The 19,827-nt window shown below is 35.6% G+C and overlaps 1 protein-coding gene across 1 annotated transcript in view; it reads right to left on the bottom strand.

Moving 5' to 3' along the window:
* Positions 1–19,827, bottom strand: part of SAMTOR (S-adenosylmethionine sensor upstream of mTORC1) — an 86,925-nt gene that overhangs the window by 3,332 nt on the left and 63,766 nt on the right. Inside the window, exon 4 of the mRNA XM_040472204.1 lies at positions 11,813–11,927. Within this exon, the coding sequence (XP_040328138.1) occupies positions 11,813–11,927 (115 nt within the window). The remainder of the gene's footprint in view (positions 1–11,812; positions 11,928–19,827) is intronic.

Below are 19,827 nucleotides of genomic sequence, written 5' to 3'. Positions count from 1 at the left end.
TTACTTTTGAACCTTTCCCTTCTAGATTATTCCACTTGTACAGACACTGAACCTAAACTTTTACTCACAATAATCTTGAAGAGTAATCAAGCCTGGAGAACTTGTATTCATCATTAAAAAACTAAATATTTCTGTTGAACAATTTGAAATTTAATTTGCGTAAGAGTTTACAGGAATGATTTATCTAAACTTAATCATATTTACATTCACTTCAACATTTACAGTTATCAAAAACAGGTCAATGTAAATACTTTAAACAAGAAATACCATGAAATAAAGATGAATCAAGGATATCAAAGAGGATAATAAAAGAAAGGGGCATTGTAAGTTGGTAAAAGAAGAGCACCAAAACTTTTGAAATAATGAAAAATGTCATTGAAACCATTAGCTATCTTAAAAGTAATTTTAATTATTACATTTATTCTATCAAAAAGTTAATACCTGGTTTAAAACAACACATTAAAATTAACTTCAATGACCATGGGAAACACCACAACTAAGGGAATAAACAGCACTACATAATTTGCTGAATACTACAACTCCATGAAAATGACCCAGAATAAAAAGTTAAAATTAGATAAAAATTAGTTGCCCTTTTCATAGGATAGTTTAGTGCCTTATCCTTGCTAGTAGCTGGACAAGCCGGTCATGTATGTGCACTACAGATTAGGCAAAGTGAGATGTATGTTTTTCTTCGATTTGCTATTTACTGAAGCATAACTGATGTACAAACAAGTATTAACTGATGCACAAGCATATTTAAAAGGTACTCCTTGATAAGTTTTTGACATTTAAACATTCATGAAACCATTCCACAATTAAGTTAATGAACAGACCTAACACCTCCTGAAAGCTTCCTCATGAGCCTTTATAATCCCTGCCTTGTACCCTTCCTGTTCTTCTTCACCACTAGGCAATCATTCATGTGATTTCTATCACTATAGTTTGTATTTCATAGAATTTTATATAAATGGAATAAGACACAATAATGTATTGTTGATTTGTCTCGCTTCTTTCACCTAGTACGATTTTCTTGAGATTCATCCACTGTTTTACATGTATTGACAGTTCCTTTTTAATTGCTGTAAGGTATGCTACTGCATTAAGAATATATCACAGTTTGTTCACATACTGTTTATGTACATCTGGGCTATTTCTAACTTTTGGCTATTCTAACTTAAGCTGCTACGAATATTCCTGTTTGACTTTCAATGGACATGCTTTCATTTCTCTGGAGTAAGTATCCAGGAAAGGCGTGGCTGGATCATATACTAGTAGGTGTATGTTTAACTTTTAAAGAAACTCCAAAACTGTTTTCAAAAGTAGTTAAACAGTTTTTCATTCCCACCAGGAGTGTATGGGAATTCCAGTTCCTCCAAATACTCACCAACACCTGGGATAGCTAGCCTTTTACACTTTAAAATCATTGTAACAGAGGTGTCTAGTGGTATATTGTGGTTTTAACTTGCATTTTCTTAATAGGTAGTGATATTTATCTTCTTTACATGTACTTATTTGCCATCTGGATATCTTCTTTGGTCAAGTGTTTATTTAAATCTTTTGCTCACTTAATAATTGGGTTGTTTTACATTTAAAAAAAACAAACAAACCTGTTTTATTAGTTCTGAGAGTTCTTTATTCTGGACACGAGTTCTTAATCAGATGTAGGACTTGAAAATACTCTCAGGTAAATTCCTAGCAGTGCTATTGTTGGTTCACAGGGTAGATCTATTTTTAATTTTTTGATGAACCTCCACACTGTTTTCCACAGTGACTGCACCAGTCTGCATTCCCACCAACAGTGCAAGAGGGTTCCCGTTTCTCCACATCCTCTCCAGCATCTACAGTCTCCTGACTTGTTCATTTTAGCCACTCTGACTGGTGTGAGGTGATATCTGAGGGTGGTTTTGATTTGTATTTCCCTGATGAGGAGCGATGTTGAGCATCTTCTCATGTGCCTGTTGGCCATCTGGATGTCTTCTTTAGAGAAGTGTCTCTTCGTGTCTTCTGCCCATTTCTTCACTGGACTATTTGTTTTTCAGGTGTGGAGTTTGGTGAGTTCTTTATAGATTTTGGATACTAGCCCTTTGTCCGATATGTCATTTGCGAATATCTTTTCCCATTCCATTGGTTGCCTTTTAGTTTTGTTGATTGTTGTATGGAAACCAATTTGACTATAAATTTCATATTTAAAAAAAATACTCTCAGATTGTGGCTGTCTTTTATTCTTTTAACAAGGTCTTTGAAGAGGAAACATTTTACATTGTGATGAAGACCAATTTATAATTTATTCCTTAATAATGGACTATTTTTGGTGTCATATCTAAGACATTTTTCCTGACCCAACATTAGGAAGTTTTTTTTTTTCAATGTTTTCTTCTGAAACTTCTATAGCTGTATGTTTCACATTGAAGTACATAATCTGAGTTTATTTTTATATATGGTGTGAAGTATGGACTAAAGTTTTTTCTTTTGTATATGGATATTCAGTTCTTCCAGTCATTTGTTGAAAAGGCTATCTTTTCCATCTGGGTTGAAAATTAGTAGTCCATAAATTTGGTCTTATTTGTGGGCCCTCTCTTATACTTCATTGATACTCTCGACACCAATACTGCAGTGTTTTGATTACTGTACCTTTAAAATTTTGAAGTCAGGTAGTGTTACTCTCAAACACTGTCCTTTTAAAAAGTTGTTTTAGCCCTCTAGGTTCTTTGAATTTCCTCACAAATTTTAGAGTAAGTTTTTCAACTTTTACAAAAAAGCCTGCTAGGATTTTGATCAAGATTGCCCTGAATCTATGAATAGGTATTGAGAAAACTGACGTATTTACAATATTGAGTTCTTCCATGAATAAACATGGTATATTTCTCTACTTAGGTCTTCTTTAATTTCTCTCAATAATGAACAGTTTTTGGGGCACTTGGGTGCCTCAGTCAGTTAAGCATCCCACTTTGGCTCAGGTCATGATCTCATAGTTCATGAGTTCGAGCCCCAGGGCTGGCTCTGTGCTGACAACTTGGAGCTTGGAGCCTGCTTCAGATTCTGTGTGTGTCTCTCTCTGCCCCTCCCCCAATCGTTTTCTCTCTTTCAAAATTAAACATTAAAAACATTAAAATAACTTACAGTTTGCAATATATAGGTTTTCTCCCATCTTTTATCAGCTTTATGTGAAATATTTTATATAAATATGTTAAGTATTTCATATTTTTGATGCTATTGTAGATGGTATTATGTTTAATTTTTAATTGATTGTGGCTAGTGTGTGTAGGTGAGTTTGCGTGTGTATACACACAGTTGACTCTTGTATATTGATCTTTTATCTTGCAACTCTGCTAAACTCATTTATTCTACTGGCTTCTCTCTAGATTCCATAGAATAATATATGTTCAATGTCATGCATGAATAAATACAGTTTTAGTTCTTTCCAATCTTGATGCCTATTACTGCTTTTTTTTTTTTCTGTCTCTATTGCACTGGGTAGAATTTACAGAGAATGCTATATAGAAGTGGCGAAGGTACATATTCTTTCCTTGTTCTAGTGGGGAAAGCATTTTTGTTTTATTATTAAGTATGATGTTAGCTGTAGGTTTTTCAGACAGCCTTTACCAGGGTGACAGAATTCAGTTGAATTCCTTCTGAGGGTTTTCATAAGGAAAGAATGTTTGGATTTTTATCAAATGTTTTTCCTATGTCTATTGAGATCTTTATTAGTGTGCTAAGGTGAAAAAATAGTTTTTTGAAGTTAAACCAATCTTGCAAACAAAACTTGGTCATGATACATTACCTGCTTTGAAATATAGTTGCATTCAACATGCTATAACTTTGTATAGAACACTTTGCATGTATGTTCATAAAGAAAGTCTCTGGCCTTTTAGAAGACATTGGGTAATATACCATCCATTTCAATTTTATGAAAGAGTTTGTGTAGAATTGGTATTTCTTCCTTACTGTTAGTTGATTTTACCAGTGAAGCGATGTAAGCCTGAAATTTTCTTTTTTGGACAAGTTTGTAACTGTCTATTTAAATTTCTTTAATACATTTAGGGCCGTTCAGGTTATTTATCTCTTCATGAATAAACTTTGGTAGTATGTCTTGCAGGGAATTTTTCCATTTCACTTAAGTTGTGAAATTTATTGGCATAAAATTGTTAACAATATCTCCTTTTTATCCTCTTAATATTGGTAAAATCAGTAATGATATAACTTCTTTTTCTTAGTATGGCTAGTGGTTTATCTATTTTGTGGTTTATCACTTCTCAAAGTGAAACATACTTCTGTGTGGTTTTAGTGGTTTATCACTTCTCAAAGAGCTAGCTTTTCCTTTTATCAATTTTCCAAGGTGTTTATCTCCAAGTTTTCTATCTCCTTGATTTCTGCTCTGATAACTTGGTTTTCTTTTTCATACTTGGAATTTAGTGTGCCTTTTTTGTCTGTTTCTGGTTGGAAATTTGTTGTCATTGCTTTGAAACCTTTGCTATTTTCTAATAAAGGTGTACAGGGCTATAATTTTCCCCTACGTAGTGCTTCAGTGATTTAGTGACATCATATGCATTCTGATCTCTTAAGTTTTTATTTCTCTTCATTCCAAAATATACTCTAATTTCCCTGATGGGTTCTTCTTTGATGCTGTAATTTTTATATCAATTATTGAGACAGGGGTATTAATACCTCATTATAATTTTATAAATGTCTGTTTCTCCTTGCTATTTTATCAGTTTTTGGTTTATGTACTTAAGCTGTTTTTAGGTACATGAATGTTTAGGATTATTCTGTACTCTTGATGAGTTGACCTTTTTATTATTCTGAAATAACCTCTTTATTGCTGGTAATAATCTTTGCTCTGTCATTTGCTTTGTCTGATTATAATGTAGCCACATGAACTTTCTTTTTGTTTAGCCTCTCAATCTATTTGTATGTTTATAAGTGCATTTTTTAAAGTTTTATTTATTTTGAGATAGAGCTCAGGGGGAAAGGCAGAGAGAGAGAGAGAGAGGAAGGGAGAGAATCCCAAACAGGCTCGCTCTGTACTGCCAGAGTAGAGCCCAATGCAGGGCTTGAACTCACAAACCATGAGATCATGACCTAAGTGGAAATCAAAAGCTGGAGGCTTAAGCAAATGAACCACCCATGCACCCCTGAAGTGCATTTCTTACAGACAGAATATATTTGGCCATTGTTTTTGTTTGTTGTTTCATTTTCTTACTCAATTTGACAGTCTCTGCCTTTTATTAGAGTGTTTTTTTTTTTATCCATTCAGCCAATCTGTCTTTTTACTAGAGAAGTTGGTACATTTACATTTGAAGTAATTATTGATAGGTGTGTGCTTATTTCCATTTTGATAATTATTTTCTGGTTTTCTGTAGTTCTACTCTGTTGGTTTCTTCTCTTGCTCTCTTCCTTTGTGGTTTGATGACTTTCTTAGTGGTATGCTTATTTTCCTTTCTCTTTCTCTTTCGTAAATTTAGTATAAATTTTTGTTGTTGGTTACTATGAGATTACATATAGCAACTCAGATCTCTAAGAGTCTATTTTAAGCCGACAACTTAAGGTTGATCCCATTGTGAAGCTTAACATGATTACTCTTCCCCATGTTTTACATTTTCATACCACATTTTGTATCTTTAAATCTTGTGTGCCCTTTAACTGTTATAATCACACTTATTTATTTATTTATTTTTACCATTTTTGTCTTTTAATCTTCATACTTTATAAGTGACTAAACTATTATGTTTACTATATGTTAACCTTTCCAGTGAGCTTTATTCTTTCATATTTTTAAAATACTAATTAGTGCTCTTTATTTTCAGCTTAAAGAAGTTCTTTTAACATAACTTCAAGGGCCAGGTAAGTGGTGATGAACTCCTTTAGCTTTGTTGGTCTGGAAAACTCCCTTTCTCCTTTTTTTTTTTTTTCCCCATTCACACCTAGACATTTACTGTTGATTTTAAATATGCAGTACATACCCAAATGTCCTCAATTATCCCCAAAATGATTTATTTTTTTGATAAGTGGCTCTTTAATCCCCATCACCTATTTTGCCTATCTATCCACCTCCTCTCTGACAACTGTCAGTTCTCTATGGTTAAGAGTCTGTTTCTAGGTTTGGTGCTTTCTCTCTCTTTCTTTTTTTCCTCCTTTGCTCATTTGTTTCTTATTCCACATAAGAGTAAGATCATATGGTACTTGTCTTTCTCTGACTGGTTTATTTTGCATTAGCACTGTCTTTCTTTGACTAGCTCCATGCACACTGTTGCAAGTGGCAAGATTTCATTTTTTATGGCTAATATTCTATTGTATGTATGTGTGTGTGTGTATGTATACACACAAACATACACACACCACTTTGACCATTCACCTATTGATGGACACTTGGGCTGCTTCCACAATTTATTCTGACAGGTGTGAGGTGATAGCTCATTGTAGTTTTGATTTGCATTTGCCTTGTCAGTGATGTTGAGCATCTTTTGATGTGTCTGTTGGTCATCTGTATGTCTTCTTGGAGAAGTGTTTGTTCATACCTTTTGCACATTTTTTGACTGGGTTATTTTTTGGGTGTTGAGTTGTGTAAGTTTTATATTTTGAGTACTAACCATTAATGGAATTTGTCTGTTGCAAAATATCTTCTCCCATTCAGTAGGTTGTCTTTTAGTTTTGTTGATTGTTTCCTTCACTGTGCAGAAGCTTTATATTTTGATGTAGTCCCAATGGTTTACCTTTGCTTTTGTTTCTCTTGCCTTAGGAGACCAATCTAGAAAAATGTTATTATGGCTGATGTCATAAGAGAAATTACTACTTATAGTCTTTTCTAGGACTTAATTATGGTTTCAGGTATCACATTTTGGTTTTTAATCCATTTCGAGTTTATTTTTGTGTATAATGAGAAAGTTGTCTAGTTTTATTCTTTTGCATGTAATTTTCCAATTTTCCAAATGTTATTTGAAGAGACTTTTTTTCCCATTGGATATTCATTCCTTCTTTGTCAAAGAATAATTGACATAATTGTGGGTTTATTTCTAGTTTTTCTATTGTATTCTGTTGATCTGAGTGTCTATGTTTATATGCCAGTACATCACTGTTTGGATTACTACAGCTTTCGACTATAACCTGAAGCTGGAATTGTGATACTTCCAGTTTTATTTTTATATTTCAAGACTGCTTTAGCTATTCAGGTCTTTTGTGGTTCTGTACAATTTTAGGGGTCTTTGTTCTAGTTCCATGAAAAAATGCTGTTGGTATTTTGACAGGGATTACATTAAATGTGTAGATTGCTCTTGGTAGTATAGATGTTTAAACAATATTTGCTCTCCCAACGTATGTGTCGTCTCCAATTTTTTTCATCAGTGTTGTAATAGTTTCTCCACTTCTGAATGGTAACTTTGCCAGGTAAAGTCCTTGGGTGGCAATATTTTTTCTTTCAGTCCCATGAATATAAAATGCTACACCCATCTGGCCTGCAAAGTTCCTGCTGGAAAATCTGCTTATAGACTTGACTTAAGGGAGTTCATTTGTATGTAGTAAGTTGTTTTTCTCTTGTTGCTTTTAATATTATCTCCTTTTTTCATTCTTTTTCTTTATGCTGCTCTGAATGTGTGAGTTCCACTGCCTTGTCTTCAAGTTGATTGATGCTTCTGCTACTTCTAGTCTCATGGTGAATGCCTCTGGTGTATTTTTTAATTCAGTATTTATATTCTAAAGCTCTGTGACTTCTACTTGGTACCTTCTAATATTTTCCGTCTCTTTGTTGAAATTCTTACTGTGTTAATTCATTCTTCTCCCCAGTTTGGTGAGCATCTTCATGACCATTACTTTACCTGACAATGAATCCAAATTACTTATTTCCATTTCATTAATTTTTTCCTCCTGTACTTGTAACTTGTTTTTTTCCATTTGGAATGTATTCCTCTCTTTCTTCATTTTACTTGACTCTGTTGGTTTCTATATAGCAGATGACACGATAGCCTCTTGAAGCCAGTCTTGAAGGGGTGGTCTTGTTAGGAGATGAAACTTGTTATTCAACCCTGCCTCAGATCTTGGTTGTCTTTCAAACCTTTATGCTTGTCCAAGCAGCCTATTACATTTTTAATAGCTCCCAGTAGTTGAGGATGTGTTAAGACCTGTCAGTGTCTTGGTGGGGGATGATCTCAGCACCTAGATTCAGGCTGACTAGAAGCCAGACCTTCAGGCATCAGGTTTTAAAAATATGCAAATATATACAGTCCTGTGGGACCACAAATGTAAGCCCCCTCTGGCCTTGAGAACCAGGCAATCTGGAGGCATCCCCTGGGTGGCAAAGCGATCAGGGCTCCAGATGAGTGTGTAAGGTCTTTTCTGGGTGACAGTAGTGAGGTGGAACAAGGCAGAGGGGGAATACAAGATGGCATCCTCAGCCTATGTTTCTTGAGAGCAGGTCTGTTTGACATTAAATGTGTGCCAAACCTGAAACAGGTCTCCAGGCTAAAGCCCCAGAAGAAGCAAAGAGGTCTCCTTCACAGAAATATTGGGGAATGTGCTTCAGTCTGCTGTCTGTGCAGTGCTCTTGGGGTGGGAGCCTGCTAACCTGCCAAGAACAATCTCTCCAACTGCCAGGGTCTCATGGGACCCAAGAATGCATGTCCTCTACCCCCATCCCAGAGCCAGGTGATCAAGGGGTGTTCCCCAGGAGGCAGCTGCAAAAACTGGCACAATAGATGTGTGTATAGCTCCCCTCCAGGAGACCATGGCACTTAGCACAGCAGAGACTGAGCTCAAAGACAGTGCCCACCCTCAGAAATCTCTGGAAAGGATTATAGTCAGCCCCATCTTGTGTTTAATTAGAAGTCTGCCACTCAGGCTGCAGTCGTGGTGATTAGCTAATAATCTTCCTTCACAGTAAGACTGAGCTCCTGGGTCTGATGCCTCTTGCTGTACCCTAGGGGTGACAGCTGTTTAGGAACTTTCCTCATTGATAACAGTTCTGTGGGACCCATGAGTGTTAAGTTTCACTGGCCACCAGAGCCAGGTGATACAGAGATTTACTCTGACAGTAGTCACAAAAACTGAGGTGCCAGACAGGGAGTATGAGCTCCTTTCTGGGTGATATGGACTATACTATTTTTTTTTTCAATTTTTTTTTTCAACGTTTATTTATTTTTGGGACAGAGAGAGACAGAGCATGAACGGGGGAGGGGCAGAGAGAGAGGGAGACACAGAATCGGAAACAGGCTCCAGGCTCTGAGCCATCAGCCCAGAGCCCGACGCGGGGCTCGAACTCACGGACCGCGAGATCGTGACCTGGCTGAAGTCGGATGCTTAACCGACTGCGCCACCCAGGCGCCCCTGGACTATACTATTACATTGCCATGGTACAAGGAACACATGATCCCTTAGCCTACAGAGCCAAGAGGAGATCAAGAGGGCAGAGTATGATAGTATCTATCTCTAGAAGTTACATTTGGTATTTAAAGTATGTTCTGTGTCTCTAAACTTTTTGTACATATAGGATACAGTCATACTGAGCCTATTTTAATGTCCTTGTTTCCTAATTTTAACATCTCTGTCAGTTCAGGGTTGGTCTCTGTTGATTTATCTCCTCGCCATGGGTCCTATGGCTGCCTATTTCTTTATTGGATGTCCAACATGGTGGATTTTTACCTTTTTGGGTGCTGGATGGCATTGTACTGCTATAAATATCCTTGAGCTTTGTTCTGGGATGCAGTTAAATTACCTGGAAACACTTTGATCCTTTGGGGTCTTCTATGATTTGTTAGGTGGGACTAGACCATTATTCAGTCTAAAGCTAATTATTTCCCGGTACTCAGGCAAGACTCTTGTTTGTACTCTACCCAATGCACTGTGATTTTTTAGGTTTCCAGTGTGGCTGATGGAAACAGGTACTATTTCCACCCTATGTGAGTGCCAGGCACTAAAACCTCTACCCTTTTCGAGTGGTACTTAACGTCTCTTGTAGTTTTCTCATTCATGTCATATACTGATCAGTACTCAGCTGAGAACTCAAGGAGGACTCTTGGCCCTCCAGGTCTCTGGAGTTTTCCCTCTGTGCAGCTCTCATATAATTGGTACTCTTTCCTATGAACCCTAGCTGCCTTATTCTCCCCAGAACTCTCAGCTCTGTCTCCACAACTCAAGGAAACATTTGGGCCCTGCTTGGGATTCCTTCTCTGGGTCATGTCCTAGAAACTCTAAAGGCCAAATGATGGTACAATAGTAGGGCTCAAATCATTTATTTTTGTCTCTCACTGATCATTGTCCTTTATTACCTGATATCAAATGACTTGTAAATTATTGTGTGTATTTTGTCCACTTTGTGTTGTTTGAGGTAGGTTACTCCATCTTGACTGGAAGTAAAAGGCCCTTCATCTTAAAATTAGTTATAGCATTCTGGACCTGTGGAAGCCTGATGCTACTGAACTTCTGTATAGTTAGTTCTTTTGCCTACCCCAGTGACTTTACAGTTGAAAGTTTATAGCCCTATCTATAAACAAATTTAGTATTTAAGCCCAAGGTTTAGAGCAAATGGGTCCCTAAAGGACATCTCTAATGTGTGTCTTGAGGAAAGAAGAAAATCCATGTACAAAGCCCAATATATTTTAACAGTATAGCTCCTGAAGGCACAGGAATTCTCTGCAGTGATAAGCTAAGAACAGCTGTTTTACCATAAAGCAAACATTTGTCCACCTTTCAGAAGTAGAGATAATGGTAAGTTTTATTAGCATTTCTTCATTAAAAATTCAAGAAAAAAATCAAATGAAAGTTGAATCTCCATGCAGGAACTTTTCAATAATAATGGCAACCATCTAGCACTCACTTAGGTAACAGGCACTGTGCTAGGTGTTTTAAATACTTCTTCTCAAGTACATATTACAATGGTGCTATGAAATGTGCTCCATCACTAACTCCACCATACAGATGAGGAAACAGGCTCAGAGATGGAACCCCAGGTTGAACATAAGATTCCATTATTTTGTTCAAGAAGTATTTAATGAGTACTTCATGTACTAGGCATTCCTAGGTGCTAGGCATATAGCAGACTGAAAACCAATCCCTAATCCAGTTTACACTGTAACACATACTCTCTTTAAAACATTAAAAATGCAATTTGTGGGGCACGTGGGTGGCTTAGTTGGTTAAGCTTCCGAGTTTGGCTCAGGGCATGATCTTATGGTCTGTGAGTTTGAGCCCCAGGTCGGGCGCTGTGTTGACAGCTCAGAGCTTGGAGCCTATTTCTGATTCTGTGTGTCTCTCTCTGCCCCTCCCTAGCTCTGTCAAAAATAAACATTAAGACTTTTTTTTAAAATTCAATTTGTCAATTTTTGGTGTGTAATGCTTTATCAAAAGTAAAATGGCAAACAACTTATGTCATGAAGAAAAACTATTTTAAAAGTAGAGAAAACAATTTAACTAGTTTCATCTATGTACAAATAGCTGCGATGTAATAAAGTTTTGATGGTCTCCAAAGTCCTTGCTCTGGGCATTATTCCATAATGGCTCCATATCACAGTACACTTCAAAAAAGGATAAATACAAAAAGCCCAAACCTTATAGCTACCTGGAAATCTTTGCAATTTATTAGTCTCTTGATTACAAAAATAGACAACCAGGAAACAAAATAAAAGCCAGTATTATTTTAACCAGTACCATATTTGTCAACTAAATGCTCAAAAATTTTCATGGAATACGAATTTGCTTTTGACTAAAAATTTATCAACTTGTGCATAGGAAACATACTTGCTATTTCACTAAAGACATTGCTTTTTTCTTGGTAAGTATATGCGTAAGATCTTCAAGTCTCAAAACAAAATAGAACTATGCATACCTCTACAGCAGGTACAATATCTATGCCAACAGTTAGAAATTCTTCAAACTTCAGAAATGGGTTAAAGCAGCTGCCAACATCAAGTAATCTGATCTTTCCTGAGGTCTGTAGCAACCTAAAAATAGATTATTTTCAGTTTGCCTTTTATAGGATAAAATCAAATATAAGAAAAAAATTCAAACATTTGAGAAAAAGATAAGGTAAATCATTGACTAAGTTTTTGGTCTCAAGATCCTTTTACACATTTAAACATAACTGAGGACCTACAGACCTTTCGTACATGTGGGATGTAGGTACCAATAATACCATATGAAAACTGAATAGTGAAAAAACAGTTCATTTATTTAACATAAGCAATAGGATTTTGAAATGTATATTATATTCCTTAAATGAAAAATCTAGATTAGAAAGATAATAAAAAATGAAGAGATGTTTCACATTTTTTCAAGTCTCTTTAATGCCTGGCATAATAGAAGACAGATGAATTCTCATATGGGCTTTTGTGTTCAGGCTGTTGTAACATCACACACCCTATAGTTTGGAAAACCCTAGTTTATACTCATGAGAGAAAGAATAAAGTTAGTATTATTGTAAAAATAATTTTTCACCCACAGAAATCCTCAAGTGTCTAAAATCCCGAGACCACTCTTTGAAAATTGTCCTTACAGATAAAGAATGCCTTCACAAATCAAATCTCATTAGTCAATAATAATATCCTTGGACTTCAGTTTAATTTGTCTCTGTAAATTTACAAGAGATCAAAGAGGAAATCACAAATCATATTTTTTGAAGGAAAAATTTTAATTGTGTGTTCATGCCCAAAAAATGGTAGAAAAAGAAGGTAAACAAAATCAGAAATAACTATGATACTCATTGCAGGCAACCAACTTTATAACAATCTATGTAGCAGCAACTAAGAATAAAGAAAACTGAACACTTCTAGTGTTCAGACAGTAAAGCAATAATAAAATTAAGCGGGACACAATATGCCATTTCCAGTGATAATACAATTTCCAAGATTTATGAGAACATACTAGAAAAATAAAATATAGGAGAATAATTGGGTAAAAATAGAATCTTGGTTTGAAATGTAAGGGTAGAGAAAACCTGTACAGGTTCTCTTCCTGACATTTGGCTACCATTTTCCTTTGGATCCACTGGGAGACATTAAACTATTGACAGAAGGTTAAGCTGAAAAAGGTACTAGAAGTCAAAGTAACAAGGTCGACTTTTTTTTTTTTCCCCAGAAAAGGAATGCAACAACTAGGGATTACATTTTTTTACCAAGAGCTTCATGTCCTAACATTTTATAGAAATGACCATACTCACCATTTCACAGAGTACATGGCAGTGTATAGCAACATAAAAACAATATGAACTAATTAAAATATTTTGTTTTAAAAATTTTAAAAACTCATGTGAAGAAGAGCTATGAGGGTCTAAGGTTATAATAGGAAGTTAGCTGAAGAGGCCCTTCATTTTCTGTATCTGTAGAAAAACTCAATACTTCTGACAATGACCTCCAGATGAATGTTAGTTCTTGAAAGGAATAGCTAGCAACTCCACCAGTTAAAAGAGCTGCTCATAGGGCTCAAGAGGTAATTTCATGTACTACAGCCACTCAGGAAACAAATTAGTATGTAGTTTGGGTGATGCATAGAACACAAAAAATGTGTAAAGTTGAGAATTCAGTTTGGTAATACTTGAAATAGTGCAATACATTAGGTTTAAGGAAGTAAGGCCAGTAAACTCCTGTGGCACAGGTTCCAAGCTGCTAAACAGAGCAAAAGATCCAGTAGATAGTGGCCACAGAAATACCTGGTATTTAGCTGACATTTGTTGCTAAATTGATAAAAACTTGAATACCCAAATCATAACAAGTTAGAATAAATGAAAATCTAGAACAATAGTAACATTATATATACAGTATTAGATAACCCTAGCCTCAAGATTATAGGGACTAAGAACAAGAGTTCTGGAATCAGAGAGATTAAGATCAAAACCAGATTCTGCCCTTGACATGTGTAATATGGGGACACACTAATGGGGTACCCACACTAATGAGTTATTTCCAAGATTAAATGAGATCACACATTTGTAATACTTGACCAATATTTGCCACATGGCAAGTGCTCAAAAAGTGGTAAATATTGTTAGCTGTTAATGCCACAGATGGAATTTTTTGTGGCTCATCCACTAGTGATCTTCCTGAACATAGTAAAAGTAGAATTTTCCTCATATTAAATTATATAATAGTTGGTTCTGGTAAACTGGATAGCAAAACATTTCTGATAGTCTCTTAAAAAGTGCTTCTTATAAATTAAATTTTCTATCTGGATGGAGTATTCTAAATCATTCAAGTTAATTCAACATTATGATAACAACCACCAATAGCAGTACCATGGGCTTATTAATTATCAGTACGCTCTAAGTTCATTTCAAATTCTTTGGTTTAGCTCCTTAATTTTTTATTTGCATCAAGCATATTTACAGTTTAAATAATCACAAAGTCAACATCCAAGTAATTACCATCCAGGTCAAGAAATAAAACATTGCCTACACCCTGGAAGCATGACACTCCCTGATGACATCCCTCAGCCCTTCATGTAATGGTAGCCACTATGTTGATTTTCATGGTAATCATACTCTTCATTTCCTTTTACAGTCTTAACCTATGGCCACATGCCTAAATAATATAGTTTTGTACTACACACTTGCTTATGTGACATTCTTCTTTCTTGCATAAATGTTTTTAAAAGTTTCATGCTTCATTGCTGGTTACATAAAAGAGGTCAATACTGTGACATGTGGTAATTAAAATGTTAGAGGTTAAAGACTGAGAAAAGAAGCAAGAGAGAAACAAAAAGTTATATATAATGGAAACCCCATAAGGCAATCCTTATATTCAAAGAACTGAAAGGAAAAAACCTGCAATGAAGAATACTCTTTCCAGCATGATTATCATTCAAAATTGAAGGAGAAAGAAAGTCTCCCAAACAAAAGTTAAAGGAGTTTATCACCACTAAACTAGCCTTATAAGAAATGTTAAAGGGAATACTTTAAATGGAAAAGAAGAGGCCATAAGAAGAAAATTATCAATAAAAATATGTAAAATATGGCAACATATATATAAAATGTGGTGGAAGGGGCGCCTGGGTGGCGCAGTCGGTTAAGCGTCCGACTTCAGCCAGGTCATGATCTCGCGGTCCGTGAGTTCGAGCCCCGCGTCAGGCTCTGGGCTGATGGCTCAGAGCCTGGAGCCTGTTTCACATTCTGTGTCTCCCTCTCTCTCTGCCCCTCCCCCGTTCATGCTCTGTCTCTCTCTGTCCCAAAAATAAATAAACGTTGAAAAAAAAATTTAAAAAAATAAAAAAAAAAAAATAAAAAAAAAAATAAAATGTGGTGGGGGGTAGTAAAAAGTTCTTTTAAAATGTGTTCTAACTTAAGTGACCATTAACTTAAGACTGTTAAACACTTAGGATGCTTTATATGAACCTTACGGTAACCACAAACCCAAAATCTATGATAGTTACACAAAAAATAAAGGGAAAAAAATCAAGAATACTACAGAAAGTCTTCAGTCACAAATAGACCAAGAGAAGAAGAAGGGAACAGAGAGAACTAGAAATACCAGGAAAAAATTAACTAAATGACAATAAGGAGACACCTATCAATAATAATTACTTTAAATGTAAATGGTCTAAATGCATCAACTGAAAGATAAAGGATGGTGGAATGGAGAAAAAACAAGATGTATCTATACGCTGCCCTCAGGAGACTCACTTTAGATTTACACACAGACTGAAAGTGAAAGGATGAGAAGAGAAATTGCATGCAAGGTGGGGGGGGGAGGGGAAGGCCATGGTACCAATACTTGTATTAGACAAAGTAGACCTTAAAACAGAGACTAACAAAACACAAAGGTACTATCTAATGATAAAGGGGTCAATCCAACAACTGGATGTAGCAATTGTAATTATCTATGCTCTCAACATTGGAGGACCTAAAGACATAAAGCAAATATGAAGATATAAATGGAAAAACTGAGAATAATATAGTAACAATAGGACTTTAACACCCTACCTACACCAATGGATACATCAAACAGGCAGAAAATCAACAAAAAAACCCTCTTTGAGTAACACATGAGACCAAATGAACTTAACAGATAAACACAGACCACTTCATCTAAAAACAACAGAATAATCATTCTTTTTAAGTATACAGGAAACATTCTCCAGGACAGATCATGTGTTGGGCCATAATGCAAGACTCAATAAATTTAACATTGAAATCATATCATGCATCTTTTGTGACCACAAAGGTATGAAACTAGAAATCAATCACAAGAAAAAAACTGGAAAAAAAACCCAAGTGGAGATTAAACAACATGCTACTAAACAGCCAATGAGTTGATAAAGAAATCAAAGGTATATGGAGCAAAATGAAAACAAGAATACAATGGTTCATAATCTGGATACAGGGAAAGCAGTTCTAAAAGGACATATAGAGTGACACAGGTATACCACAAGAAACAATCTAACCTTTTACCTAAAGAAACTAGAAAAAGAACAAAGGCCAAGGTTAGTAAAAGGAAGGAAATAATAAAGATTGGAGCAGAAATAAATTAAAGAGACCCAACAAAAGAAAATGTCAATAAAACCAAGAGGTGATTCTTTGAAAAGATAAATGAAGTTGATAAACCTTCAGACAGGCTTACCAGGAAAAAGAGGATTCAAATAAATCAAATGAAAGAGAAACAAAAGACAATATTAGGAAAATTTTATGTCAAAAACCGGACAACTTACAAAAAAAATGGATAAATTCCTAGAAATACACAATCTTCCAAAATTGAATCAGCAAGACATAGAAAATCTGAATACATTGATTGCTAGTAACAAAATTCAGTCAGCAATAAAAAAAAAAAAACCCTCCCAATAAACAAAAGTCAAGGACTATGTGGATTCACAAGTGAAGTAAGTCTACCATTATTTGAAGAAAAATTAATATCTATTCCTCTTCAAGTAGTCCAAAAACCTGATGAGGAAGAAAGATTCCCAAATTCATTCTACAAGGCCAGAATTACCAAAGACACTACAAAAACAGAAAACTATAGGCCAACATTCTTGATAAACAGCTGCAAATATCCTTAACAGAATATTAGCAAATCTTTGCATTCAACAATCCATTAAAAGGATCATTCACCATGATCAAGTGGGAAGTACTCCAGGGATGCAAGGATGCTCCAATGTCAGCAAATCAACATGATACAGAGCATCAACAAAAAGGATAAAAATCTTATCTCAATAGATGCAGAAAAAGCATCTGACAAAATTCAACATCTGTTAGTGATAAAAACTCTCAAAAAAGTCAGTTTAGAGGGAAAAACCTCAACATAATAAAGGTCACATATGAAAAACCCAGAGCTAACATCATATTCAATGGTAGAAAAAAATGAAAGCCTTTCCTCTAAGATCAAGAAGGAGACAAGGATGTCCACTCTCACCACTTTTATTCAACATAGTACTGGAAGTCCCAGCCACGGCAATCACACAGGGAAAAGAAATAAAAAGCATCCAAATTGGTAAGGAAGAAGCAAAACTCTCATTATTTGCAGATGACATGACAGTATAAATAAAAAACCCTGAATACTATACCAAAGAACTACTAGAATAAATGAATTCAGTAGAGTTTCAGGATACAAAATTAATACACAGAAATTGGTTATGTTTCTTACACTATTAATAAAAGAGCAGAAAAACTATCCCATTTACCATCACAACAAAAACTGTAAAATACCTAGAAATAAACTTAACCAAGTAGGGGAAAGACCTGTCCTCTGAAAACTATAAAACAATGATGAAAGAAACTGAAGATAAAACAGATCAATGGAAAGATACTCCATAACCATGGAAGAATACTGCTAAAACATCCATACTACCCAAAGCAATCCCAAATTCAGTGCAACCCCTATCAAAATACTAAAAGCATTTTTCAAACTAGAACAAAAAATACTAAATTTGTATGGAACCACAAAAGACCCTGAATCACCAAAACAATCTTGAGAAGGAAGAAAAAGCTGAAGGTATCATAATCCCAGATTTCAAGATATACTACAAAGCTGTAGTAATCAAACAGTATGCTACTGGCACAAAATCAGACAATAGATCAATGTAAGAAAAAAGAGTTCAGAAATCAACTCAACCCGAGCTTAAATGGTCAATTAATCTACAACAAAGCAAAAAATATACAATGGAAAAAGACCATCTCATTAAGAAATGTTTGGAAAACTAGACAGCTACATGCAAAAGAATAGAACTGGACAACTTTCTTACACCATACACAAAAATAAACTCAAAATTAATTAAAGACTAAAATGTGAGACATGAAACCATAAAACTCTCCAAAGGAAACCTGGCCAGTAAACTCTTTAACATTGGTCCAAGCAATATTTTTGTAGATACATCTCCTCAAGCATACAACTCAACACCAAAAAACAAATAATCCAATTAAAAAACAGGCAGAGGATCTGAAGAGACATTTTTCCAAAGAAGACATACAGATGACCAAAAGACATCTGGAAGATGCTCAACATCACTAATTAGAAAAATGCAAATCAAAACCACAGTGAGCTATTATTAACACCTGTCAAAATGGCTAGAATCAAAAAAACAAGAAATAACAAGTGTTGGCAAGGATGTGGAGAAAAAAGGAACCCTTGTGCACTGCTGGTGGGAATGCAGACTGGTATAGCCTTGTGGAAAACAGTAAGGAAATTCCTCAAAAAATTAAAAATAGAGCTACCATATGATCCAGTAGTTCCACTGCTGAGTATTTACCCAAATATGAAAATAATTTTTTGAAAAGAAAAATGCACCCCTATGTTTATTGCAGCATTATGTACAGTAGCCAAAATACGGAAGCAACCCGTTTCCCGTTTCCATTGGTAGATAAATGGATAAAGATGTGGCGTGTATACACACACACACACACACACACAGGAATATTACTCAGCCATAAAAAAGATTGAAACCTTGCCATTTGTGACACTATGGAAGGACCCAAAGGGTATTAAGCTAAGTGAAGTAAGCCAGACAGAGAAGGATGAATTCCACATGATTTCACTTATATGTGGAATCTAAAAAGCAAATGAATAAACGAAAACAGAAATGGACCCATAAATCAAACTGATGGTTGCCAGAGAAGGCAGGGGGAATGGGTAAAATGAGTGAAATGGCAGTGGGGATACAGAGGCTTCCAGTTATGGAATGAATAAGTCACAGGGATAAGAAGCTATAGCATGGGGAATACAGTCAATGGTATTGTGATAGCATTGCATGGTGACAGATGGTGGGCATATTTGCGATCATAGCATAAGGTATAAAGTTGTCAAATCACTATGCTATACACCTGAAACTAAAGTAACACTGTGTGTCAGGTATATTAAAAAAAAATAAATATACTCTAAAATTTCCAACATTTTAAAAAATTTATTTTATTTTTTTTTATTTCACACAGAGAGAGAGAGCCCGAGAGTGGGGGAGGGGGCAGAGGGGAGAGGGAGAGAGGGAGAGAGACAGAGAGACAGAGAGAGAGAGAGACAGAGAGAGGGAGAGAGAGAATCTTTTTTTTTTTTTTTTTAAGTTTATTCTCAAGTTAGTTAACATACAGTGTAGTCTTGGCTTCAGGAGTAGAATCCAGTGATTCATCACTTACATGTAACACCCAGGACTCATCCCAAAAAGTGTCCTCCTTAATGCTTATCACCCATTTTCCCCACCCCCCCATTCCCATCAACCCTCAGTTTATTCTTTGTATTTAACAGTCTCTTATTGCCTCCAGAGAGAGAGAGAGAGAGAGAGAGAGAGAGAGAGAGAGGGAGAGAGAGACAGAGGCAGAGAGACAGAGGGAGAGAGAGGGAGAGAAAGGGAGAATATCTTAAAGCAGGCTCCACACTCAGTGCAGAGTCTGAGGCAGGGCTCAATCCCATGACCCTGGGATCATGATCCAAGCAG

Source organism: Herpailurus yagouaroundi, unplaced genomic scaffold (assembly GCF_014898765.1).
Source record: "Herpailurus yagouaroundi ecotype Mexico unplaced genomic scaffold, PumYag 100, whole genome shotgun sequence".
Lineage (NCBI taxonomy): Eukaryota > Metazoa > Chordata > Mammalia > Carnivora > Felidae > Herpailurus > Herpailurus yagouaroundi.
This window is presented reverse-complemented; position numbering and strand designations above follow the sequence as displayed.